At 41.0% G+C, this 27,986-nt stretch overlaps 2 protein-coding genes across 2 annotated transcripts; one reads left to right on the plus strand and one right to left on the minus strand.

Moving 5' to 3' along the window:
- The first annotated feature begins 373 nt into the window (after positions 1–373).
- LOC139208265 (mitochondrial inner membrane m-AAA protease component AFG3L1-like) lies at positions 374–9,820 on the plus strand. Its single transcript, XM_070837922.1, has 17 exons — positions 374–561; positions 1,916–2,006; positions 2,147–2,206; positions 2,294–2,412; positions 2,960–3,109; positions 3,215–3,289; positions 3,472–3,596; positions 3,710–3,980; positions 4,159–4,296; positions 4,541–4,694; positions 4,795–4,902; positions 6,075–6,200; positions 6,336–6,446; positions 6,723–6,838; positions 6,986–7,186; positions 7,319–7,513; positions 7,678–9,820. The coding sequence occupies exons 1-17, from the start codon at positions 442–444 to the stop codon at positions 7,894–7,896; spliced, it is 2,379 nt and encodes a 792-aa protein (XP_070694023.1). The 5' UTR covers positions 374–441; the 3' UTR covers positions 7,897–9,820.
- A 359-nt stretch (positions 9,821–10,179) lies between these two features.
- Positions 10,180–27,946, minus strand: dbndd1 (dysbindin domain containing 1). Its single transcript, XM_070838165.1, has 4 exons — positions 27,882–27,946; positions 24,341–24,487; positions 18,809–18,946; positions 10,180–11,566 (listed from the first exon to the last, which is right to left on the minus strand). Exons 1-4 carry the CDS (start codon positions 27,910–27,912, stop codon positions 11,412–11,414), a joined length of 471 nt encoding a protein of 156 aa, XP_070694266.1. The 5' UTR covers positions 27,913–27,946; the 3' UTR covers positions 10,180–11,411.
- Positions 27,947–27,986: the final 40 nt, after the last annotated feature.

The following is a 27,986-nucleotide window of genomic DNA, read 5'->3' on the forward strand; positions in this document are numbered from 1 at the left end:
TAGAGGGTTATGTCAACACCACTCTTTGGCTACACATGGGAAAGCAAATGCATGTGTGTGAGAAGTGGTCAAGGACTTGGATCACCACCAGTCATTATGCAACACTGAGGAACAGCATGTCCCATGTTACACCCAAACATTAAACCAAAATATAATAAGTCCAGAACTTGTGTAATGTTACAATTCAAAATACAAAATATATGGGTGAGAAGGAGTAGGATTTATCATAAACGGGACTTCAGACTTCAGACACACAGAGTGAACCCAGTGACTTCTGAGACATCCCACATGTGAAACCTCACGCTCTTTATTTTGTAACCCAATTCTCGCGAGATGAGGGGTTTGGTTTGTTGGCGTCCGGTTTAGGCTTCGGTAAGTGTTGGTGGCTCGTCCCTCTCAGTCCGTTGCAGCCGAGAGAGGGAGAACTGAGGAGCTGACACGATGGGACTGCTGGCCGTGAGCGTCGGGTCCTTTCGGAGCCGAATGAGGACGGTCCGGACGTGGAGCCGAGATCTCTCCACCATCTCGGCCACTTTTCGCTACGGCGGCGCGCTGGCGGCGGTAACGGTGACTTCGCCTTTTGTTTTCTTTCTCTCAAAACTCAACTCTCAGAAAACAAATGGGTGCAAACGTGTTTTACAACAGCCGTGCACACGGGTTGGATAACACTTTGCATGGCAGGAGTCGGAGCTTTGTGCGGCTGAATCTGAGGTCTGCAGAGGGAAAGAACACAGTGTTCCTCGGTGCTGCAGATCAGACACCCGAAACCCAAGCAAACAATCAAACTGCAGCTCTGTTTGTGTGTGTTAAGCACCATCCCTTTAATGTGTGTTCCCTCCGATCTGTCCGTGTGATAAGGGCCAGTTTGGAGGTCCGTTTCCTCAGTTTCATAATGTTTTTGTTTGGAGGGGGCGTGTCCGGGCTGCTGGGGTGGGGAGGAGGCGCGTTTAGCCAAGTTTGTTCATTTTTATACATTCACTCAGCTGTTCGTGCTTTTAAAGGACAAATGCAGAGAAATAGGCAGAGGAACTTAAAGTGAATCTCTTCCTGGTCATCACCAGATGAAGAGCTGCAGCTCAACACTGATCACTGTGCTCTAAACTAGTCTCTTCTCAATGAAAATGCTCTGCAGTGTATTGTTGGTGTTCTTAATATGTCTAATATTGAATGCATTTGTCTTTATTTCCACACTATCCCTGCACCGTAGAATTCTTGTAGTATTTTGTTTTCTCTCTGGCAGTAAATGGAGCCCAACTCGAGGCCGATAGCTGCAGGTGTTGGGTTATTACAGAAATGTTGGTGTGTACGTGGGTGTGTGTGAAGTAAACTTCAGCAATAAATTTTTATTGCCAGCATATCTGACTTCATGTTTTTTTTTAATTAAGATTTTATTCATAGTTAAGATTAAGATCTTCTGCTACTGGCAAATTTGATAATAAGATTTATTGTCTGGCAATAAAATGTTTGTGTGTAACCTTTTAAGATGAATTGTTTTTGATATGCACAGCTGACATATATGCCAGTAAAGGCCATGTGAACTTTGTAGCAACTGTTCAGTGTCAAGCAGAAGTGGGTTAGCTGCAACAGTGCTGAAATAACTTAATGAAATCAGGTTAACTGTGGCAGAGTGCGGTATGCCGTGGTCATAATGAGATTTCAGTAATCCTGTAAATAATGATGCTGTTTGGTGTTGTTTGGAAAAAACAAACAAACATGTAGCAGGACAGACTTCTCACATTAACATGAAAGTTAGTATTAGTGACTGATTCACAACAGCTGCAGACATCATGCCACTGTAGATCATCATGTTTCGTTTCGTGTTGCCTGCATAACAGCATCTGTTCCACATAGCATAGTGAGTGAAGGCCCCTTTGCTCTCTGCTAATGAATTCGTCATACATTATCTTTATTTCAGAAGACGTCATTGATCCAAAAGAGGTGTGGAGGATTATATCAGCACAGTTTCCCACTCGCTCGGTTTCTTAGCTCGAACAAACCACCAAGAGGTAATGTATGCCCTAGTACTGGTCTACCATGTAATGTAGCTTAAATGAGTCCAAACGTTGACCTAAATCTTTTAAGGTCAATATGAGCCCTTTGCACTTAATACTTCTGCTCTGTGTTATTGCTGTTGAATTTGGTTCAGGTTTCGAGAAGTTTTTCCCAAAGAGTGAAGAAAGCGCGGGTGAAAACAAATCAGCTGAAGGTGAGGCATCATCACAAGCATCCTCTGTTCTCAGTTCTTACAGAGTGTTCCTCTCCGGTGTATCACTGATCTTGTTTCGCTGTTCAGATGAGAATACCAAAGAGCATGAATCTCTCGCAAGGGAAGGCCGGGACACGGACGACGACGGGGATGACGGGCGGAGAGGAGGAAAAAAGGAAGAATCGCACTGGTGGACGCGATTTCAGGTGCGAATCACAGCCAGAATCGTACTGATACCTGCTTTTAATCAGGCGCCACAATAAAAAGCACTTGCACAAATGCTAATGACATGGAATATACTCGCTAAAATTCTGGCATCTGCCTGATTTTACTCCTTTTACACATTAGTGCAAGTTTAGGTTGCATTTTGGATTGCATTCACATAAATGACCATTCAGGTCTATAGTCTCTCATAATATTATTCTTATAGAATGATATACATGATAGAGTTAGTTCTCTTTCCCCTGTAAAATGTGCCGCTCACTACATATCTTGAAAGTTTAGTGGATTCTTATAAACATGGTTGTTTATGATATGTATGTATTCAAATGATGAATATAAGCTTTCAAATGCTGAAATTGATATTTTCCTTAAAACATAAAGTACAGTACTAGTCACACTCTTCTGTTAAAAGAGTGCTCATAGTAACATACAGCAGCTGCAGGGTGAGAGGTGTGGCTTGTTTTTCGGTGCCACGCTGACTCTCCTTTAATCAGACGGTCTGCTCTCCCTTCCTTTTCTCATGTCCAACAGGATGATTTTCCCTGGGATGCAAAAACAGTTCGGAACATTGCAATTGGCGCAGCAGGCATTGCCACTGCTTTTTTGTTCTTTTACTTCCGAGAGACGGGGGTCCAGATCTCCTGGAAGGACTTTGTGCATCTCTACCTGAGCAGAGGCCTGGTGAGGGGCAGAGCGCGTTTTAGTCTTTTGAATGTGGCCGTCTTTCATCTGCATGTTTGTTTTTGCAACCATGCGAATAAATTGGTGACTGTGTTCTCTACGCAGGTGGATCACCTGGAGGTTGTCAATAAACAATATGTCAAAGTTATACCTGCCCACGGAGTGAACACCTCAGAAGTGGTCAGTATCAGTGATATTAATATTAGCCTCCATAAGCCTCTGGTCTTACCACACCAAGTAAAGCTGGGTGCGATGAAATGAGCGATGGTGTGATTTCTTGCTGTATCGGTGTGATGTTCATTGTAAGAGGAAGACTTTATATACTGTATAGTGTATGTAACATATTTTTGTATATGTTTCAGAGCTACTTGTGGTTCAACATTGGCAGTGTTGACTCATTTGAGCACAACCTGGAGATGGCCCAGCAAGACTTGGGTCTGGACCCCACACAGAAAATACCTGTTTTCTACAGCAGTGAAAGCGATGGGTGAGAAATTTCATCTGATCAAGTACCTGGAACTGATATTGAGGTGACTTAAATGCATATATTTGCTTTGCTCATGTTGGTGCTGACTGAGCCTCTCTTCCTTTCCCCGACAGGACAGTCCTTTTCAGCGTGCTCCCAACCTTAATGCTGGTTGGCTTTTTACTTTTTGCCACTCGGAAGGGACCAATGGTCGGAGGCCGTGGAGGTAGGGGAGGAAACCCCTTCAGCATGAGTGAATCCAAAGCCAAGATAATAAAAGACAACATCCATGTTCGCTTTAAGGACGTTGCAGGCTGTGAGGAGGCCAAACTGGAGATTTTGGAGTTTGTCAACTTCTTGAAGAACCCACGGCAGTACCAGGACCTAGGAGCCAAGATCCCAAAGGTGCGCCATGCTGTATATCAATAAAGGTTGGGGTGATGGGAAAATGTATTATTAATTGAAATTATCCTGAAATTACCTCCAGGGAAGTGTATAAGCTATAAATTAAATTGTCAGATGAGAACTACTCATGCTACTCTTGATACATACTATGATCGTGAAGTCTCACCTTTGTTTTCAGGGTGCAGTGTTATCGGGTCCACCTGGTACCGGCAAGACGTTGTTAGCTAAAGCCACTGCGGGAGAGGCCAACGTCCCTTTCATCACTGTGAACGGCTCCGAGTTCCAGGAAATGTTTGTCGGCGTGGGTCCAGCAAGGGTCAGTACTGATCTAAATGCCTTTTGTCTCTGTCAAGGAGTCTGGATGCTGAGTGATGGGTGACATGCAGTACGTGCACTTGTGCAGCCACATCATCATAATAAGTCTTTGGATTGTTACGTCGGAGATATAAATTTAGAGGACAATCTAGCTTTACTCTGCTCTGTATGTTTAAAAAGTGAATACTTTAGGAAAATGCATTGAGGGTATTTAAGGGATCTCTCTTTTCTGTCTCCTGTATCAGATAAGGGATATGTTTGCCACAGCTCGAAAAAATGCCCCCTGCATCCTTTTCATCGACGAGATCGACGCGGTGGGCAGGAAGAGAGGCAGAGGGAACTTTGGCAACCAGAGCGAGCAGGAAAACACCCTCAACCAGCTGCTTGTGGAAATGGACGGTATGCAGTTGTGTCATCTCTGTCCGTGTTCAAGCCTTTCTGCCATCCCTGGTGTGATATTTCTCAAGATCACGATGCCTGTTTGCTTTTGTCATCGCAGGGTTCAACAGTAGCACCAACATAGTTGTTTTAGCCGGCACTAATCGAGCTGATATCCTGGATCCGGCTCTGATGAGGCCTGGGCGCTTTGATCGACACATTTACATAGGTGAAGTATAGAACTGCAATCCAGCTGTTTCCTGTCTAGCTTCATGATTTCCTGCTTTCATCCAGATGCCTGAAAACTGGTTTCATATAATGTCAGTTATCTTTTTTGCAATTAAAATCTTTCCTCTGCATCTTCCCATATCACTGTCAAGGATGTCTGGTTTGTTTTCAACATTCTTCTAAATCTGTCACCATTTCTACATTCATTAAGATACATTTTAATACATTTCGTTATGCAGTTTTTGTTCTTTTAGACTTTCTAATGTTTCCCCCAGTTGATGCATGAATGTGTTACCATGTCACGTCAGCAGCCTAATTACTGCACACCAGGAACTAAGCATCAAATGCAATTCAGTGGCACTAATGTGCATGCAGACCCGGATTTGATTAGATCTTTTTTCCTACTTGAGATGAGGTGCAAAGCTTGACCTCACTGACACTCACATCTTGTACCTGCTGTATGGCTTCCATACAAATGGCCTTTTTTTTTTTTCAAGCCTATTAACATTTTTGTGGGGGATTTGTTCCTTTGTTATCCTATTAAAAGCATGTGTTCCATGCTGTGCGCTTTTATCTTTGCTGTTAAAATGGTTGATCTTTTTCTGCCGGCTACGATCTAAATTGCTTTATGCCAGCAGCACAGGACAATGGTTGGACACGGCATTTTTCTCTCTGACAAAGAAAGCTGGGTCAAAATGAGAGAGCTGGCTTTCTATAAAAGAAGGATTAGATAACTGGAGGCCAACACAAGGGATGGGACACCCCGCTTCTCTCTCTGTTGTTGAGTTTCTGTGTTCTCTTCCTGTTGTTCCATGTAAACAGTATTGATCAGATAAAGTCACTTCACTAATTAATACTTCACTAATGAATGCTGCCTTTGAGTCACTCTCAGCTTTCAGTTTAAGAACAGGGTCCAGTATGAGATCTAAATTTTAAGATGAGAATGTTTTGAGATGAGACGCTGTTTTTAAGATAAGCCTCATGACTTTTCTTGCCCCTGGGAACAGTTTTCCCTTTGTAAGAGCTAATGCTGCTCTCAGTGTTTCACTTTACTGCCCAGTGTCATCCAAAGGAATTGATGCACCCTTCTACAAAATGACTTTTGGCTGTTATCTGTTTGTGTGTCATCTTGAAATAAAATTCATGACATGTTTGTTTTCTTTTTTCCTACAGGCCCACCAGATATTAAAGGCAGGGCATCCATCTTTAAGGTGCATTTAAGACCTCTGAAGTTGGACTCCACTATTGAAGTAGAGGCTTTGGCCAGGAAGCTAGCTGCACTAACCCCAGGTTTTACTGGTGAGAACATGAGAGCGCTAGTGCACACAGCTCAGTGTGTCATCACACAGTTTGTCTTCTGCATCTGTTGCTGTATTTTTTCATTTGATCACACCACAGTCTAAGTTGGTTGTTGTGTGTCCTTGTGTGTTTCAGGGGCTGATATCGCTAATGTGTGCAATGAGGCCGCTCTAATAGCTGCACGTCACCTCAACCAACATATCAGTACGAAGCACTTTGAGCAGGCAGTCGAGAGAGTTATTGGAGGTAAGTTAATCACATTCATGCACTAAATATTATGACTATGACTGCTGCTGGACTGTTGGATGGGTTATACAGCATAATCAAGTTAGTCAGTGGAAAAGCAATGGTTTTGCTATACAGGTATGTAATTTGAAGCTCATTCCCCAACCCAGTGACACCACCCCCATCAGCTGTGTCTACTGTATGCTTGGCGGACACATAAACGCCATACCTAATTATTTGTACAAAACACACACACACACACAGTGGACTTCCCTATGACACCCTCCTTGCTCTCAGGTCTGGAGAAAAAGACTCAGGTCCTGCAGCTCCCAGAGAAGACGACTGTGGCGTACCATGAGGCTGGACATGCTGTGGCTGGCTGGTTCCTAGAACATGCAGACCCCTTACTTAAGGTAGTCAGATCATTTCTCACCTCTGTCTATCTGACTATCTGAATTCTTCCTCAACCCTTGCGTAATCCTCTTTGTTTTTACCCTCTACACTCTGCGGTTTAACCGAAATGATTTTATCGCTAATTCAATTTTAATGTTCTCCCTCAGGTCTCCATTGTTCCCCGAGGAAAAGGTTTGGGTTATGCTCAGTATCTGCCTAAGGAACAGTACCTGTTCACACGGGAGCAGCTGTTCGACAGAATGTGCATGATGCTGGGGGGTCGGGTGGCTGAGCAGGTTTTCTTTCGCCAAATCACCACCGGGGCACATGATGACCTCAGGAAAGTCACCCAGTCTGCCTACGCACAGGTAATCACCACGTTTGCACAATTAGAATGAATTATAGTCAAACCTGAGGCTTGTGAGCGGCAGTGGTTTTGAAGTGAAGCAGCACTGTTCGTCATTTGACTTTACATTAATATGTTTGTGTTCATATTTTAGGTTGTGCAGTTTGGAATGAATGAAGTGGTGGGTCAGATGTCCTTTGACCTCCCTCAGCAGGGTGACATAGTAACTGAGAAACCCTTCAGTGAACCAACAGCCGAGCTTATAGACCAGGAGGTGCGCTTGCTTATAGATACTGCCTTCCAGCGAACTCTTCGGCTCGTCACCGACAAGAAAGAAATGGTGGAGAAGGTGAGAACTATTATCGTTGTTTAGAGAATGATTAAAAGGATGTGAAGAGTCTCGGACTCCACAGCAGATCACTGAACTGTATGATGCAGCGTTTGATAGCTAGTTTTGTGGTGTGCTGGACCTTGCATAAATAAATTGTTACTCTTATTGGTCATGTGTTGCAGGTGGCAAAACGTCTCCTAGAAAAGGAGATTCTAGACAAGGCCGACATGGTGGAGCTCCTCGGAGCCCGTCCCTTTCAAGAGAAGTCAACATATGAGGAATTTGTCGAAGGGCTGGGGGAATTTGAGGAGGACACTTCTCTACCTAAAGGGCTAAAGAACTGGAACAAGGGCAAAGGGGAGGAAAAACACCAGCAAAGCAAATCAGCCCTTTACTTGTAGACGCAGCCAAATATTCCACTGGATTCAGGTGAATATTTCTCGAGTGCAGCACCTCACTGGGCTCTGGAACAAAACTGCAAAGGGAGGAACGGTGACGTGTTCTGCAGGCCTTAAATGGCCTAGATTTTGCATTTAGTGTTTTTATAATTGTAGTTTTTATATTCCAGTGGGAATTCCAAGATTACTCGTCATTTTAACGTTAAAACCAATGTAAACTCTGTAAGCTACGGCTTCTGTGAAGAGAGCAGTTTGGGGCTTACATTTCACTGGAGGTGCCTTTTACACCCTTTCTTCCACACTCTGATGCAGTCCTGCCGTAGACTGTGTATAAGATGTACAGCCTATGAGTCCTACAGTGCAATGACATACCACAGAGCAATCTGTAGTCATGGTCAGGAAAGTTGTTGAGCTGGAAAAAAAAAACAGAAACCAAATGAAATAGCCTTTCAAAGAAATTATAATTAGTTGACATCATGTGAGAGGTGCATTAGTTATGGCGTGTACCGGATATGATCATGTGATGGTGTCATATGAGATACATTTTGTTGTGGGGCTCACTGACCGCAGCATTAAAGAAGCCTATTCTTTAGGCTGTGGTGGAGTTTCATGAATCTATAAGTCTGATAGGAAGGCTTCCAGTCTCAGGCTCCACTTCATTATGCTGATAGCTAAATATTTGAATTGTGTTTTCCCTGAGTGGGAACTCAGGCTTCTTTTTGTGTTTCTCAGATGTTGAAGATTTCAAAGGTACTTTGAAATCTCGTCGCGTCTCAACTCCAATAGACTTTTTTATTCTGTTACAGTCTTCTAGCAGACTTCATCCTAGGTTAACCTCAGTCTGGTTCTCATCAACATATCAGTAAAGGCAGCTGCTAGAACTCGTTAGAAGGTGTTTGTTCCTTTGTGCACATATGACCAATGTTACAAATGGTATTGAATAATATGTACTGTAGCTTGTTTTCTCCTGCTCAGTGACCCAACGCAACACAAATCAGCTTTGATGTAGGCCTCCATTACTAACTAACTGTTGATGGTCACTGTAGAAACTGGAATCAACTGAGCTGAGTAAGAATCATACATAAGCTAACAAAATGGCAAACGTTTGCTCTGAGATGTTCACATACACTACCTCGCAGTCTCTGTATTCTTAACTGCCTTCTAAAATAACATGTAGATTAACAACACTGACACCACAGTCTAGTTTTTGGTGCTTAACTGTAATTGATGTGGGTAAAAGAAAATGAGCGAGGCCTTAAAGTAAAATGGAAATCAGTCTGCTTTTCTAGGGATGGATCAGGTGTCCTTCATCTACCTCTCCTCCAACATTTATTAACATGACAACAAATCGCTGTTATTCAGGAAACCATAATTTCTGTCAACTGTGGCTTATTGATGAATGTTTTCCCTAACAGTGAGCCAAGCAAGCTAAGCTAGGCAACTATTCATGTAGCATTCTCATCTCATGTATTTGAGAATCACTCCTGTAAGGGTTCGCTACACACTGTTCACCATATTGCTAATAGTGTCTTAATGTCTGAGCGAGTAGCGCCTGGGCTGAGTGAACAGGATTATTATAAAATCATACTTGAAGTAATGCCTTGCAATATGAGCAGTGCTGGTGCTAAAATTTTAATCAGGTTTTCTAATAGATGGTTAAAGGACTCCGACCAGCGCCACACTCGACATTTTTATCATCCGCATTTTAAAAGCAGTAATAACTGATGAGCAGGCTGGTTGTATATAAAGATGTTGTGTATGTTGTGCCAGCTTGACAATGTACTGTTCTTGTATTTGCTTGATGAATGTCTTGTACATGTCAGTGAGAATTATTGACTTTAAATTGAGGTCTGCCACAACAGATGAAGAATCTAAAATGTGAGGCTGCTGTGGCTGACAGCAATATTAAATCATTTTTTACAACCCACTGGTCTGTTTTTTTTTTGTTTTTTTTTTTATCTCCAATATTTTATATTTTGTTCTATCAGCCCACTTTCTCTTTTGGAGAAGTACATTTTATAAAAAAGTAAGAATTCTACCGTAAACATTAATAAAAACAAACCTTTTTGTGCCGAGCCAATCAATTTTATAAAGGAAGACCACAGATAGAATAGTGTAAATGAAAACCATGACGATACACCGACGACAACTTAAAATGATCTGTGCTGACCACACTACAGAACAAGGCTGTTTTTCTGAGGTGTGCCAAGTAAATCACACAATAACACATACTTTTCAAGACTTATTTATTTTCCTTCCATCCCAGTGTCACTTTTGATCCATCGTGTCACAGCATTCAGAATTATTGGCACGCCTGGTGAAGACAAGCTAAAGGTGAGATAAATAAATCAAGTAACCAGCTATAACCTTTGCTGAGAAAGATGAGAAATATTGCATCATAAGATGAATTCATCCTTTATAAGATGGTTACAAAACTGTTGGCACTTTGTTGTATTTTTGGCATTCATGCAAAGCTTATTGAAGTCCATATGTGAGTGTGGTGCTATTCTCCCTTCAAGTATTACTCATCAAGTTGATGCATCTCTATTCATGTAGTCTGACTACCAACTTTGAATGACCAAACTCTTAATTTATCTTAGCAGCAGCATTTCTGGCAGCCATTTTAAAAATGTATCAAGAAAAAAAGTACTTGAGTATGAAAAAGTGTGTTGCACATAGCTTGCTACTTGATCTCTTTATCTTTAGTGTCATCTACACCAAATGCCAATAACTCTGAGGGGCACTGTAAATACAATTCAGTGAGAGAAGTGCAAAATTTTCATTTAGGCAATTACAATATCAGCACACATTCTTCATTAGGATGGAGAAGGTGTGATGGATGTAAAGAACATGGCCTCACTGATATCCACTTCCACTAGTTACCTTAATTGCAGGCAACAGAAGAAGAAGAAAAAAAACACTCACATTTTCAAGCCAACACATTAAGTAGTAGCATCAGTGAGATATTTTACTTTGAACAGCTCTATTGATTTTTTGTTTCAAATCATATTCTGGCAATTCAATGTGAATCCCAGTGTCTGACCTTTACAAGGAAAGTCTGGCCACACACTGGACACAATTTAGCAGCCTAATGTCTAATGTCCAGGCTGTTTCCCACCCTGAGAGGCTGTAAGGATGGAGGTGCTCTTATTATTCTGCTGCCCTCATACCCTGTCTGTCATTCAAAAACAAAGCTTAAAATCACCTGGCAGCCCAGAGTGCATTAAGAACCCCTTGCATGAAAAACACAAAGATTAGGTGTGTTTGTTTGTATGTGTGTGTGTATGTATGTGTGTGTGAGAGAGAATGTGTGTGTTTATTGCACATCTCAACATCTTTAGTTAGAGCACAGAGCACGTTGTCCAGAGTTCAACCTGAACTTGTCTATTCAGCACCATGAAATGTTATGTGAGTGCACAGTTGCAGATGGGGGCCTCTTGGTCCGCGCTGTGTTCCTACTCTGGCCGTGTCCGCTCTGGGGTTTCCCTCTCTGCCGTCCAGCTGTTTCACATCAGATGTCACGGTTGCTTCGGCCTTTCCAGCTTCATTAATGGCTCTGCAGTGTCCGAGTCGCTGTGGTGCTTTCTCTCTCGTGGGGGCTCGACTTTGCTGCAGCGTGTCCACGAGGGGGAGCGCATGTACCCACCCCTGGGCAGCACAGGCTGGTGGGAACCTGGGGACCAAACACGTAACGTCTCATTACCAACAGGAATTCAAAGTCTTGGCAGATGTGAATACGAAAGAAGCGTTTTTAAGTCATATGGAAATAAACACAAGGAAAATCACTGCACAGTAGTTTGAAAATAAAATCTTAACATTAAAAGCCTTCAAGTCTTTGTAGCATCCCTGCATACCCTCATACATACCAGCCATTAGACAGGCCACAGACTGTTGTTCATTCAAGATTATAGGGATCAACCTGATTATATTTTTAGGGATTCTTAAAGAATATGAAAGTGATATAATTACCAGCTACGATGGTGCATATATCATTAAACATATAAATAACATAAATAACCTCTCATAGCATAGAGTTTGTTTGGTTGTATTTGTAATAATAGCCATACAAAGATTATTTTTTCAGTTCCGCTTTAGACCACTCGGTGGTGATGTCCTTCCTACCAGAAGGACAACAAAGCAACAGAGTGAATGAGTGGTAGAGAGCTCTGTCTTACGCTGCCCATAGCAGTCTAACGTTGGGTCTCTTAAGTGAAGGTCATACTCAGTACCTGGCTTATATATCTCCCCACAGCCACGCCACATCCCCAAACACATTAAGGACTGAGAGACAAAGAGAGAGAGAGAAAGGGGGATGCAGAGAAGACGTATTGATCTCAGGAGATTGATGGCGTCTCCACTGGATTTTAATGAGAGGGACGACCAGCTCCTCAGCAGCATGAAGGAGTCTGCTGCAGCAAGCACCATGAAAACATACTGATGACTGCTTGCTGTTTTTTTTGTAGTTATATCGATGTATAACTGTCATGTGCACATACTGTATGATGTATGTGTGTGTTTGGTCATTTTTCCATTCTTTAGGTGCATTGTTCAGATTTCCTGTTTTTATCCTAACATTGAAAATTGCCTTCAACACACATAGAGTTTCCCCTTTTGAGGTTTTAAGTTGGATATTTGACATCCACCCCGGACCCAGCAGTGTTTGTTCAATATCTTCTCCTTACCTGACAATATTAGTAAAAATTATGAGGAAAACATACATACTACATTTTTTTTGTGTCCAATGAGTAAGTAATCATCTCGGGTGGTGATCTGGAGTTACTGCATCCCAATCTTTTTTTCTCCATAAAATTATTTACTAAAATACAACATGAAGATGTGTGTCCTACTTGTCCAATGTAGTAATAATAACTAGTATTCATTTAGAGTCACTGGGTTGCATTACATGGAATACACTGAAAAATGTTATTATTTATTAAAATGTGTATGTCAAATAAATAAATTACACACATAGCAAGCATGCTATATGAAATCAATTTAGTACCGTTTTTAATTATAGCTTTCACTAATATTGTCAGCATGAAGGTATTGAAAAAACACAGTTTTTCTGTCAATTAAACAGTGATGTATTGATCTTCCCTAAATCAGCCTTCAGCAGTTCTGGGGGGTGAGCTAACGTCCTCCTGCTGCCAACACTGGGCGAAACTGAGTGAGAAGATGCTGCTGGGCCCATGTTTTTTTCTCTCTCTTCCTCTATGGACGTCACACACAGAGTACAGTGAGCTGTGGGCTACTGTACTGTATTCCTTCTGTGCTGCTGGCTATGAGACATGAGGTTCCTCAGTCAGCACGTTACTGTGTTTCTGAAATGCTCGACTCAAAACATCTGGTGTACAACACCTCATTCGTGTTTTACATGTCCAGTTGTGCATGTATTTTAAAAGCCTGGAGTGACCCTAAAGGCAGTGAGCTGAACTAAAGTCTGTCCTTTCACATTCAAATGAGTTTTTTAGGGGGTCTGTAGTCTCGTGCTCCTGCAGGATATATCGCCACAGGGCAGGAAACAGCAGCAGCACTGCCATACTATGGGCTAAAACTTTACAACATGCTTCATTTCTGACACCATATGGCACCAGCAATACTGTCAAAAGATTTGAGAATGACACAATATGTGGTGTGTAATAAACAAACTACTAATGAACAATGCATTTCTGCTTCTATTCCCTCATTTGTGAATCACTCCATCCGTTCATGCATCTACTAAAGAAATCTATATCTGCTCTAAAAATCATATCACTTAAACATGAATCTACCAGACAGAAACACAATAGGTTATAGTCTGCAATGTCATCAGTTAAAACCCTGTTACTGCTCCAATGACAAAGAATAGGAGGCCAAAGCTACGCCTGTGGTAGTTTTTCAGGGATGTGGGTAAACTTTATGGTTCATCAGGCTCATTTGATCGTGAAACAAAGAGCAACCCGACTGGACAAAGTCAGCCGTTTGTTCTGTGCCTCTGGAGCTGCTCTAGACAGAAACGCTAATCACTGTATGTTCTTATCTGGGTTATAACTATGAAGTTCAGCTGATCATGTTCAGTAATTTTGGCGGAAATGTCCATGAAATAATGCCCTTCTGAATTAGCCTTTAAGCTGCCAAGACCTTTAAGTGAAATGAACATGGGAACGGAAAAAGGGAAAATGGAAAAGAAAGACAGCAGAGTAAACAAAACAAACAAGACACAGGCATCTATAAATAACGTGCTAGTGTAAGTCACTCAGATTATGATCTAACCGTTTAAATGGCTTTGAAGGACCCGGCCTTGTTTCCAGCAGGGAAAAGTGAATTATTCAGGAACCTGCATTTAGCATGAACTCGCTCACCCATCTTCACCCCCCTCCATCTCCTCTCATAACTGTACCTCCTTTATCCTCTCCTATATGCCCACCACACAATCAGCACTTTCCCATGCACCGTAGTGCTAACAAGCACAATACTACCACATTTGCAAAGTAATCTTTGACACAAATGAGTTAAAGTCCTTCTCTTTCTACACCACCGTAAACTCACTGATGACTTCATGAACAAATAAACCTACCTCATTTCACTATCACAGTCACAAAACTCTATACAGTATGTAAATGTCATAGTTCCTGCAGTGTTGTTCAAGACTTTACAAAAATCAAATTACAGGGCGGAATAATGCAGAAGGTTTTAGGGAATTCAGATGAAATGGAACAGCTGGTCCTCACGGTGGAGATTTGTGCAATAAGTCAATGTTTGGATAAATCCTTTCTCTTTCTCTCTCACACACACACACACACGTGTCATTGTCTGCTGGGCACAACATCTGCATGCAACAAAAGAATATCTGTGCTCATATGTGAGATATATCATTTTGCTGTTTGAAATGATCTAAAATACTGTTGCACCATTAAGAAATGCATTTTTTAATGATAATGCTTGAGTTTTCAAATGACATGATAACACAAGACAGGGCATCAACCGTGTATGGTGGAAAACAAATGAGGAAATCAAGCATTAGCATCCTATTGTATCACCTACACAATACTTCAGATGACCACTGCTGTCAGGCACCATTCAAAAACATCTGTCATCTGTCAGGTTCACGCTGTGGATGAGCTGACACCACCTGCTGTACGCTGTACTGTTATTATCATAAGCTGATGACGTGCTTTTCACAGATTCATTGTTTGTGTCTGTGCCTTCCTTCATGGTCTAATTGGAAAACAGCCTGTTTTGTTAACCATAAAGGTGCCAACAGCACCTTGGTGGCTCCGCTGCTGAGCTTCACACAACACACATTCTTTCAAAGAAACATTCTAAATATTCTATCACCAGAAAACATCATGTAGCAACAGCTGTGTTTCATTCTGTGATCATATGATTTTCTTTACATTTTGTGCTGCCCTATATACATGGATAGTTTTGCAGGTGCTTTACAGTATCTGTCTGTTGTGTAGAGCAACCTAAGTGGCTGCATCATTCTGAGATTGTCGAGCTTCCTCTGCACAAACCGTATCTGAGGTAGACATGCAAAGAGAGACTGGGAATGACGGATAAAGGCAAGCTAAGAGATGGAGTGCGGGAGAGGAGGATTGTGTCTGCGGTGAACAAAAACAGCTCACTGGCAGAAGTGAGAGATTTTTTTTGGAAGCTGAAGAAAGGCGCTGCACAAAAGAATACATCTAATGTCGAAAGGTTGAAGACTTTCAACAAGGAAGAAATGCTTGCTGCGCTCTCGGATTGCTGATCTATTTTTATTCATGATTTATGCGGGTAAAAATACAAGAGTGAATGTAACACACTGCAGATTGCGAAGTTATCGGTTGCATTAATTAACATTAAAACAGATCAATCAGCTTAATATATCATTAGTGTATGCAAACGCTTAATCATTGGTGGGATCATTTGGGATTGTTGAGGCTCTGTAAATGACATCATTCCACAGCATAACAGTAGTATACAGCTGTCCATCTCCTGACAGCAGGACTTCATCTTGACTAGCAGACAGCAGAGCAGCGGATATGAGGCCTTGGGCTGGAAGCCTCTTGGCTGCTGCATTTCCTGCACCTGGCTACGAAGAAAGCAGCTGTGGCCTGTGACTAACAAGAGGAGCTGAAGAAACTTGTTGTGATAGTGTTGGAGACGACAGCAGAAAAGGGTGGATGAGCTAAAAGTGTGTAGTCTGCTGGGCTGTGGGAACATGTGAGGTAACTACAAATATGTAATAATTTATCGACTTGTTGATGTTTGAGCTTTAGGTCAAGTCAAATTGTTTGAGATGTTTAGTTACAGTTATAGTTAGTTTAGTTAGTTATCATTAGGTTAATCAGAACATTTTGCATTTGTAAATCTGTGAAACTATTTCAACTGTCATCATTAAAGGATAACTTATATGGTACAAAATTGCAGCAAAAAGGCTACAATAGCTGCAATGTAGCCTATGTAGCAATTGCACCTGATCAAAGTATGTCCACTAAAAATGCTTGTGTTTTTGCCTCTGATCCTTTTTGTTAAACCAGTAACAGTCATTGTACTGCTCTATTCAAACCCACCAGATTCCACTGACAAATAGTAATTTTACATTGTACAACATGTGAATGGCCTACTGCTGTGTTGATTGGTTAGTTTGTGTTATTAGTATGCAGCACAAATATTGTGTTTGATCAGAACTAACTCTTTTTGACAGCAAAGTCTTTAACATTAACACAAACAAACTGATCGAGGCAGCGGTAGATCAGCAACTCCCATGAAAAATGTTTTATTCAATGGAGTCTGGTGGCTTTAAACCGAGCGATCTTTCTGGTTTAACAAAAAGGGTCTCATTGGTCTGTCTCTATAGGGAACCTTTCTGTGATGTTGTCAGACGCTTTGAATAACAATCTGAGTTTGAGCTCTGGCAAAAATAAACAGTTTTAGTGGATGTACTTTGAACTGGCACAATTGCCAGAAAGGATTACATTACAGCCATTGTAGCTCGTTCACCATCCATTCTCAGGTGGAGGCTGATTCCAAAAGTTTTTGTACCTTCTAGTCATTTCAAACCCAAAACATGTTTGAAAATACTAAAGTTATCCTTTATGCAAACGGAACTGAATTGAATGAAATCATAGCAGAATATAATATCTGATGAAGCACCAAATCTGAAAGAACCAACTTAATTAATTGTGTCACCCCATTTTGTATGAAGTGATCCGTCGATTTCACTTTTGAAAGGAGCATAGCCATTTTATGTGTTTAACATTGGGATTGTTAATAAGTGATTGATATTCTATATTCTATATTATTCTATTATTCCTTTACAGTTTACCCTAAACTAGCAAATCACCTGCCAGTGTTTCATTTAAGACATTAAAATAAAATGAAGAGACAGCAGTGCTGCCAGATCACACTTTTAATTGTTTTCCATCCATTTTAAATCCATATTTTATCATTTAAATCAAAGGGAAATTGCTAAATTGTACACTACCTGTCCAGCACCACCAGCAGATAAACAAAGTTAGCAACTGGCTAGACAGGGCTGTGTTTCAATGGAGTTCAATGATCCAGAGTTCAGACCTCTGAATACACATAAATCAACCTCCAACCACATTAGATTGTCTGTTAAGTACCTGCAACCACGTGACCACCATGACCATGTCGGCCAGAATCGCCAGAATGATTGAATGATCTGTTTTGAACTTATCATGTCTTCTCAGCCAAACAAAGAATGAGAACTGACCACACCCCTAGTTGATGACAGTATCCCAACTTAAAGTTTGAACATTTCTATCAAGAAAAACGTGACACTTTAAAGTTGTTAATTAGCACACTTCATGCACAGCACATACAATATTTGTAAGACATAGTTTACACTGTGTCAGTGGCCCTTTAAATTTTGAGCTGGCATAAAATCTTAGTACCTACTGAGATGCAGGAATGTCGGAGGAGGAAAGAGTTCACTGTCCGCATGCAATATGAGGCTCACAGATCATAAATAAAACATGGGAATGATTTTGTGCTTCCTTTTGCAACTCAGGAGAAAGACGTCCAACCCTTTACCCTGTACCTGCTCCTGTGACACACATGCAGGGTGAACTGTCTCTGCTCGTTAATATGCATGTGTGCATGAGGTCCATCTACTGCACTGTATTCATTTGTCTCGTATGCGGATGGTGTGATGCAGTCCCAGCTCAACACTACATTGTTTCCTTTTATTCCTGCTTTCCAGAAAGACAGAGAGAAAGAAGTCCTAGTTGTGCTTCAAAATGTTATTATCTGGCGTAATCTAAGTAAAATAGTTTCACATTAGAATCAAATGGAGTGAGACAATCTGGGGCTCGAATGAACCTTTTCAGTTTAAGGGCAGTCGTACTGAACACTGTGAAATCTGTTTTTGATGAGTGTCTGAAGGAGTCACGTGGCATTTCAAGTCATTATGGCTCAGCAAGCTTTTTAGGACCCTGCTGGGCTATGGTGATATGAAAACACTCTCTCTCTCTGTCTCTGTTTCTCTCTCTCTCTCACACACACACACACACACACACACGCACACAAGATGTGAATATTCCACAGAGATAAAAATTAAAGTGTGAAATGCCTCCTCAACAATAAATTTATTTAAAGTTGTTTCTTATAATTTCTGTTAACACTTGCATAAATTAAAATCCGACAGATCTGTCTGCGCACTTTTACAACACACTTCATGTGTAGTGTACACATGTACTTCATATATACTGTAAGAAATACGCCAATTCATGTACTAACACATTGATAGTGTGAACTTACTGTATTGTATGTGATAATGTATTTCAAGCTGAGTAATTAATTCTATTCTGTTTTACGCACAAACCTTGAGTGAATCTAGGTTTGGTTTTTGCAATAGAAGAGGTTCCCTTTAATTATGTTCTTCTTGTTTGTTGTGATATGCATTTTAATTTTTAGCAGGCCTTACCTGCCGGGGACTCATTGTGGTTCTCCTCATCGGAGTCAGCAAAAACTTCAGCCAGTTCCTGGTCAGACATGTCAGTCAGCTCAGTCAGATCCAGGAGGTCAAAGTGCACCTCCAAAGAAGACACACTACTGAGCGGTTCTATAAGGCAGAGGGAGAAAACAGGGGGAGTTGAGAGATTAAAATCATCCACTCATTTTTGCTGACAATGGGAGAACTGAAGCTGCATATATTCTGAACACAGAGCTTCTCAGCCCATCATGCAATGCAGCTCTTGAATCTCCATTGTACTCATAATCAGATCAATAGCTGGCTCTTGCAGTAATATTGTAAAATCGATTTCAACAAAGAACATTTTTACTCTTTTATTCATATCTTGTAAGTTAAACGTTCTCTACTGAATCTGCCTCTGAGATAGGCACTGCAGTCAGTGGGTATCTCTGTTTCAGCGTGACAGCTATGTATTAACGCAGGCAGTGACTGAGGAACTGAAACAAGAGCTAAAGTCATTGGCAATGAAAATAGCCAGTTCTTTAACGCATTGTGACCTTCGTCTTTCTCCTGGGAGTGTTGCACCTGTTCATTTCTGCCTCTGATTCCTCAACAGGCAGGAGTCACTATTGCACACGGCAGGGTCATAATCACATGTGGTGTGTAGCAACGTGCCAGGCTCAGCGTTTCAATCAGACTGCCGCTAAGGCAGGAATTCTACTGTAATGTCTGTAAAGTGAAAAGTATTCAAAGACTCTGTAAAACAAACATAAGCCTAGCAAAGGTCCAAGAACATCTGCTTGTCTCAGCATCGCCCAAGTTAGGAAGCGATTCGGTGTAACAGGGCCGAACTAATCTGCCATTATAGTGAGAGAGATGTTTGGAGACCACACTGAGGCAGACGGAGATGTGTTTGTATTTCCCTCTGAATAAGTGGATGCCTGTCTGCCAGCCATGCAACATCAGGTCTGAATGAAACACTTCACTGGTTGTTTGTGGGTGTGACTTTGTGGAGAAAACGATGGGTTAAGCGACAGGTTGAAAGCTGTTATTATCCCGTGTCGTTTGCCTGCTGCTTTCCAGGCTGTTTAAAACAATGCTTCAGGCTGAAGAAGCAGGGCCCACTCTCCTGCTGCTCTTTGTCTGCTGCTACATTTCAGTCAGTGCATCGTCCTACTGATAGAGCACATATTGATTTAAAGAAGGCTGATGGTCATGCTGAAGCAGTGGCTGGTCACTGTGCCATGTTTGGGAGTATCAAAAACACTCAAGAACAGAAATGCCAGGAGACAAGTGGCATGAAAAATAAGGGAGCAGTGACTATGAGAGAATACAAATAAGAAATGAGCAATAAAAATGTAGAGACTTTTAAGTTGAACTAAGGGCGGTCAAACTCAAACCTATTCTATCTAATCCATCTCACCCCAAACCCTCTGCTCTTCTGCAGATCAGTCCTGTCCAGTTCTACTGTCACGTTCATCACCAGGAATGGGTCACATGCCGGCCTCACACAGATAGATATGACATGCATGAACATTTACTAATGCGCTAATAACGCTAACCAAGAAATATATTAGTAATCACAATATCTACAAAAAGAGAGAAATAAGGACAGAAAAATAATAAAGATGATGGAAGACAAAGAAAGGAGAAATGCACATGAAAGAGAAAAATAAAGGGGATAGTGGAATTTTAATCCTTTTAGATGTTGGGGGGGCCCTCAGCAGCTCTTTCAGCAGCAGGCTGAGGCACCCACTCTGCAAGAAGGAACGCTACCGCAGGTCATTTCTCCCATCAGCCATCAGACTCTATAACACCAGCATCACTGGCTGATGTTAATATACTGCCTACCATCCATGTCATTCCATTCCTGTCTAAAGTGTAAATATCCTATGGTGTAAATATTTATTTCATTTCATCACAATCCATATATTTATATTTATATTTATTTTTGCTATTTTTTGTCTTTTCTATTGCTTTGTTTTTTTCACTCTCCCTGTTTATATTGTTGCTGCTGTAACAAGAACATTTCCCCCTATGGGGGATCAAATAAAGAAGTCTAAGTCTAAGTCTAAGTCTAAGTTAAACGTTGTCTGCAAATAATAACTTACCTAAACTGAGAACTAGCAGCTTAGATTCACCTCCCAATGAAACATCTTCCCTTATAAGAAGTGATTCCTTATCTTTCTCTGCAGTGATCACTTGTGGGGTGCCTCATGGCTCTATAGTCCATTCTGCTCCTCTACATATTCCAGATTAGAAATATCATTGCAAACATATGTTTCTTTCCTGATATCACTCATCAAATCCCACAATAAAACCCATCTCCACACGTTGATATTGGGTATCTGAGGACAAATAAAAGCAAAGAAAGCTTTCACTTAAAGCTCCAGACCGAGCTGTTTGACTTCACATTACAGTACAGTACAGTTAAATAATAAATTGTCCCTTTGAAGGCTCTAACACAGTACTTCATTAAAGGGTTAAGGTGACCAGTTTCCATTATCACACCATTAACCGCATAATCAAACAGCAGCAATAGAAAGGCTCAGCAGTCAAAACTATTTTATATCCAAAGGTTCCGTCTGCTGTCTGATGGTGGTTTGTTATACTCCGTGGAGAATAATTGCAATGTGCCATTATTGCTTGACAAGAACAATATAGAACCTATTTTTTATTCATTTCATATTTTTCGTCACTTCAAAGTGCTTCTCGACTGTGTTTGTGAGTATATTTTTCTTTTCCCACAGGTTGTACGATGTGCGCATACAGCTATCAGTCTTTTTGACCTCCTTTTCAGGAAGGGTGAAGAAGGGAAAAGCAGAGGCTGGAAATTGCGGAGGAGGAGATGAAGGGAAAAAATGGAGAGGCAGGATGATGGGAGAAGTGGGAGACACAAAGAGGCAAGAAGAAGGTAAATGTAAAACAAGACGGCAGGGAAGACAGAAAGTGGGTGAAGAGGAAGGAAGGCAAAATGTAAACCAGAATGCCCTCTGCATTATTTGTTATTGAATAATGTGCCATTATTTTCAATTGGTTACAAGGCTATTCCCATTCTGCTGCGCTTGTTTTTTAACCACCTCTCCCCCATCTTTTTTCTCCTCTCCCACACCCTTTCTCTTTGAATAATTTATCAGTGCATTTTCTCTCCCAGACAGGCACACTGAAACAACTGCCTCCATCTCAATAGCCAATCAGTGGAGGTCTGAGACTACATGGGGAAAAACCGACAATAGAGAATTCACACAGAGACTAAAAAAACTGAGGACTTGTGCCTACAGCAGATGGATGATGCAAAAGACCACTACCTCTTCTTACAGCAAGCATACCGCCTGCTCTTCTGATCCATTCTCACTCCTCCTTGACATATTTTTCAGCATGCCCTTAATCTCACACTTTCTATTCGTGCCTTTGTAGTTAATATGTGTGAAATAAAAGTGCCTTCAATTCACTGAAAAGTAATATGATTGTTTCCTTTAATTCAGAATATGACAGTGAGAAAATAATTGTTTGCACGCTGTCAATTTGATGCTCTATAAAAAGGGTCTCATTTCCTTTTTTCTCCCCTTTTTTTTTCTTCCCTCTCTCTGCAAGCACAGAGGTACGGATAGATTGCACTGAAGGAACAAATACTAGGGAGGATGGGTGAGAGGGAGGAGTTCACATTTGGGAGAAGGGATAAGAGAGCAGTGGGGATGTGCCTTGCATGCTGGATCTGTGTAATCCCCTTCCTACTCTACAGGGCTCTGAGGTCATCAGACCAGCCTGAGCAGCTTGTAATGATGGCAGGGCTCTGATGCTATGAGGATGATAAAGAAAAAGCCAAGAGTACTGGGATGCTAAACAAACAATGCCAAAAAAGATTTCCTCTAAACAATAAATTCTGTTCCAAGTGCTTTTCCCTCACAGTGAAGTTACTTGTCCAAACAGTTCCTGTATCTTTCTGATGCATTGTTTGCTAATCAACAACCAACAAGTAAATAAGCTATAAGAATAGCAATAGATAATAATAAAATATTAAGCTGTACTGACACATGCACAGCGTAGTGCAGACCAGTGAGTATCAAAATTACATGTTGCAAGTCTCTTCTCCAGTAAACCATGCTTTATTCACCACTCTGATGAAGGCAAATTAGCTGAAATGTTTGATGAATAATGCATGGTTTATTGTGCAACATGTTTTCATTTAAGCTGTAAAATAAACTGTACTCAATTTTGAATGAATCCCACACCCTCTTTTCTTCCCCTTGAACTCCTTGTTTTGGCTATTAACGATCATTAAAAACAGATAAGACCCTTTTTTTACTGCACAGCAGTTACCATCAATTTTTAATCTTCAATTCTTACGCACCCACCCAATCACAATAACAAAAAACTGTACGCAGTTTATCCGCAATGCAGTTTTATATGTATTTGTGCATCTGCCTGTACTGTTGTTTTTCGGTGATCTAGTTGCCACAAACCAACTCACAACTTGTTCTTTTCTGGGATATAATGATGTTTGTATTTTTAAGATAGGCTGTTTGCTTCGGGCCTACATATTAATGTTGCAGATGAGTCAGGAGCAACTCTTTTTGAAGATGAAACTGCCGTAAGGGGAATAAATTTGTCTCTGTGCCATTCAAGATGAAGCAGGAAAGTGGCTCTCTGGCACTGTGGCCAAAACCTAACTGAATAATCTTACTGAATGTACCTGCTCTGAGATCTGAATAAAATTCAAAGAGTAAGGACGTGCTTTTGTTGGATTCCTGATCGCTCAATGATATGGGTGAGGATTATTAATGCACTGTAATAAAAGGGATGATCATTTTTGATTACATGTTTCTCTTCAGGATGGGATTTGAAGAGTATTTTGTGAATAGTTAACGCAGCAATAATCCCTTTGCTTCATAGCCACATACTATTAGCTGATCTCCCAGGCCGGTCAGGCTAGTTAGTGGGTCATATTAAATCACAGAGACACAGACATTCGCCTCTGGATGAGCTGTCTCCCTGAAAAAGTGTTGAGTTAGTGAAGCACATAAAGGTTGCCTTGTCACCCATGTAGCCCCAGAAGCCCTCTGTGGTTCTATGCCCCGGGCTCTTAGTCTGGCACGTACTGGGAAGCCTCTGTATGGGACTGATACACAATGAGTCCTTTCAACCACGGCTAAGCTGCAGTGGTCTTTGAGAATATTGGATCAGAACACCTCCGATCGGCAGAGATCATTCAGTGAGATTAAAGATCGGGATCAACCTGGACTGGAAGAGGATAATGGAAAGTCCAAGATTATATCTGTGAAATGTTATGTTACGAATGCATTAATGCTCCATTGATATACTGTGAGATTCGTTATGAATTACCATATTTTACAACAGGTCGATCCAGTAGTGACTGTCACTGATAAGACACTCTTTAACAGAAGCAGGATATCCTCTTGCTATTGATTGAAGGCACTTTCCACCCATAATTAGCCTGTAACACCTCTTTAGCACCGATGAATATTCATCACTGTTTCACATTCTCTTTATCGCCCTCTCTTTACCCCTTTCCCCGGCACTCACGTCTCTTCTCAGTGATGTGCAGCAGGCTAGCAGTGTGCCCTGACAGGCTGCCCTCCTCCTCCTCCCCTGCTGGGTGCTGGAACAGCTCCTTGGACAGGTCACTTGAGCTGGAGGGCTTCAACAGCTTCTGGATATCTTTATTGGGCTCTATCGGCACACATATACACAGAAATAGACAGTGAGATCGAGCAAAAACAATAAAAAGGTGAAGATATTGATTAGAGTTTTTAGATTTTTAATAAAAGATTACTGTAGAGATGCTGCCTTATTTGCTCTACTTAACTTACTGTATATCTCAGGTATAGATCTGACCCAGAGACATTTAAAGCATCAAAACATTGCAGTAAAAACAATATTTGCTTATGTTTGCCAGTTATTATCCTCCTTGTATAACCAATTATATATTTTCCCCCTAAATTACTCAATTTAAACCTGACATTAAGTCCAAGGTACCTGCATCACCTGTTATTGTACTGTTTCAGTGTCTCATTTTTTAGTGTCTGCCCATTTTTCCTCGCGACATTCATACAGTTTATCCAAGTCTACACATTCGGTCACTTTCTTTTGTCACTCCTCTGCCAGTCTCTGTTTATATCTATGTGTGCATATGCATAGACAATGTTGAAAGTTTTTTCAGAGTTTGGTGGACTCGGCGGGTCTCTTATTCAACAGTTGTTACATTATTGCAGTTTTAATGTTTCTGTAAAGGAAAAGCATTCTGAAAGCCTCACAAACATCCATTCAAAATAGAAGAAAGTTCACACGGGCTATTAACACTGTCTGAAAATAGAGGGTACTTAAAATAGCATCCCCTCAAATGCTGGAGTATGAGCAAACTCTGTTCACCTGTTTGACAGCTGAAAACACGCTGGGGTATGTGACGAGGCACAATGAGGTAATGACAGGTGTACAGAAGTGCTGCACATTTAACTGAAAGAATAGAAAATAATATAACTGCAACACAGATGATTCTCTAATCCGAAGTGTGTTAGAGAAATCATGCAACAGATTCAACAACAAAGTAGACCAGTAGTACATTAAAAGAAATTGACATTTAAAGGGAAGTTATAAAGATTAACCTGCGTGTCGGCTATGAGGCAACATTCAGCAAAAGAAATGACAGTATGGCTTTTTATGTGATAACAAGCAGAGCTGATGGAAAGTAAGTGTGGGAGTATAGCAGCTTTGTGATGGGCCTCACCAGATGGCCGGCGAGGCCATTTCTACTCACAGTATGTTCCTAGATGGTTGAATTTCTCATTTCAGATGAAGAGTGTGTTACAGCCAAGGCAAACCAGAACATGACAGATTCTGATTTCACCCTGAGCCCATTGTTGATTGCAGGCTATTGATCGATTTCCCCAGTGAGGAGACACACAAACTGAAAGACTATAGCCGTACCTCTGCTGTTACAATGAAATGTTTGCTCAATATTTATAGTGAGCCAACAGCGTTGGTTTCCATTTCAATCACCTTCTACGGCAAACATTCATTGTAGAGATGATGCTGAATAACTCTTCCTGACCTCTCTACCACTGAGGCAGTTTATCATCTACATATCCATCCAAGCTTAATCTTATCCATTAACCCTAAAATCGGCTTTTTTTCCAGAGAAATATATCACAAGAGTAGTGGGCTGTTAAGGCTGCAGTGCAGTCATAAAGAAAACACATTTACCATGTTTTGAATTATTTGTGTTGTGTATGGATGGATAGTATAGATGTGGCCTTACTGTATATCACATAATAAATGACCACATACACACAATGTCCAGGACATCAAGACATAAATCTAAAGTGCGCAGTTATACTGGTACCCACTGTCCTGAATATACAGCATCCTCATGTTTTGTGTGCCAACATATTCCCAAATGTTTAGCATTTTGTTGGAAGATGAATCTGGCTCTAAATCAGGATGTTAATCCCTGACTAAAGAAAATAGCTTTCACAAAGTCACAGTATTATCCGCATGTAAAGGAGGACATGTTTACACAGATGGCCTGATCGAGCCACCACCTGCAGAGCCGGCTGTGAAGAAACCAGAGGAAATAAGGAGGATATAAGTTACTGTTGGGAAAAGACAGCCAGCCATCACAAATGTGGTCCTGTCAGGTAATGGCTATCTTTGAACCAGCTAACCACAGACAGGTGGAGAGAGAAGGAGAGAGAGAGAGAGAGAGAGAGAGGAGTAGGGAGGATGAAAATGATGTACTGTACGTTTGCCAAAAGTTGAATCAAACTTAGTGTCTCAGTTCAATAAATCAATTCTCATTTGTAGTGCAGGCAGGAGGAATTAGCATCCACTCTCAACATCCTTTTCACCAGGTCATTGTGTTTGCTGATTGTTGTCTATTTTCTGTACCTTATAGTGTATTTTAGTATTTTTTTATTTTATAATATACTTTACAATGAGCATTTCTTTACAAATTTCTCTAAAAGAGATGGACCAAATCACTGTGCAGAGGGAATGAGTTCAATCAATCAATTTTCCTAATAGCTGATAATGTTTTGGATTCATTTTCTACCAGTATTAATGCTAATCCCCACAAGGAGGGCTGGGCATGTTTTCTTCTACTGCTAATGTCTTTAGTTATCTGGAAGTCACACTTATACATCACAATAATGATGTATACTCTAATTCATTCCCATCATAATAGACAAATATCCCAACTTGCCATGGGCAGGTAATTCTAGTCAGCATGAACATGAAGTACTCAGACACTATGTAAACAATCACGAGTAGAACAAAGCAATGGCAGGACAAAAGCATCTTCCATTAAAAAAAAATACTACTGCAGCTTATAGTGGCTGAAGAGATGCTGTTTTACCCCAAGGTACAACAGAGTACTAAAGCAACATTTTAATAATGGTTGAATGCACACTGTAGATTCAGAGGCACTGCCAAATAAACTACCCCTCTACTGCTTTGTTTGTCTTACAATACTCTGAATAGAAAGATAGTTAAATGATCAGGCCTTTGAATGTTTAGATGTGATAGTGCAATAGTGTTACTGAGGCATTGTGCAGTGCTACCACACAGTGCCGGCTTCTCTGGATGGCCTTTACACAAAGGCCATATGCATCCACTATTGTGCTGCAGTTTGTGTTTCATCAGTCCAGCTTTTGTGCAGTTGACCCACAGTTTCTGGATATAAAAAGACCTGTACAGCAAGGCTATAGATTAAACATGAAGCTTGGAAGTAGGAATGAGCTACAGCTAGATCCTAGGTGAGGAAAATGGTCCAGGACAGAGCACCGGTGCAGAGCTATATTTAAACCATAAAGTATATCAGTGAATAACTCTTGACTGGGCAATCAGAGAAATGCACTGAAATGATTCAAGAGCAGCTCAACTTACAGTTATTATTCAGTCCCACTATTTAGAAAGTGTCTGTACAATTCAATGTGGTGTTTTAAGAAAGACGCTTGCAATTCAGAGCACAAGTCATTCAGGAGACAAAGACAGTCTGCAACAATCATGCTTCTGTAATGTGACAAGAGCTGTGGCAGAGAGAAAGGAAAGAATAGAAAATGGCTCTTACCTGGGCTCCCTGCCCCTCCCTGTGCCTCCATGCAGCTCAGCAGAGAGTGTCCTGCTGTTCACCACACCAGCATCGGAGAGTGGAGGAGACAAACAGGGAGGGAGG

Source organism: Pempheris klunzingeri, chromosome 1 (genome assembly GCF_042242105.1).
Source record: "Pempheris klunzingeri isolate RE-2024b chromosome 1, fPemKlu1.hap1, whole genome shotgun sequence".
In the NCBI taxonomy this organism is placed as follows: Eukaryota; Metazoa; Chordata; class Actinopteri; order Acropomatiformes; family Pempheridae; genus Pempheris; species Pempheris klunzingeri.

What these genes read in the sequence shown, in the direction of transcription:
- LOC139208265 (XM_070837922.1), top strand. Translation starts at nt 442, where the DNA reads ATGGGACTGCTGGCCGTGAGCGTCGGGTCCTTTCGGAGCCGAATGAGG. An exon ending in ACTGGTGGACGCGATTTCAG is followed by an intron (nt 2,413 to 2,959) that starts GTGCGAATCACA and finishes CATGTCCAACAG; the next exon opens with GATGATTTTCCCTGGGATGC. An exon ending in AGTCGAGAGAGTTATTGGAG is followed by an intron (nt 6,447 to 6,722) that starts GTAAGTTAATCA and finishes CCTTGCTCTCAG; the next exon opens with GTCTGGAGAAAAAGACTCAG.
- dbndd1 (XM_070838165.1), bottom strand. Translation starts at nt 27,912, where the DNA reads ATGGAGGCACAGGGAGGGGCAGGGAGCCCAG. An exon ending in GCACATCACTGAGAAGAGAC is followed by an intron (nt 18,947 to 24,340) that starts GTGAGTGCCGGG and finishes TCTGCCTTATAG; the next exon opens with AACCGCTCAGTAGTGTGTCT. An exon ending in CCACAATGAGTCCCCGGCAG is followed by an intron (nt 11,567 to 18,808) that starts GTAAGGCCTGCT and finishes TTTGGTCCCCAG; the next exon opens with GTTCCCACCAGCCTGTGCTG.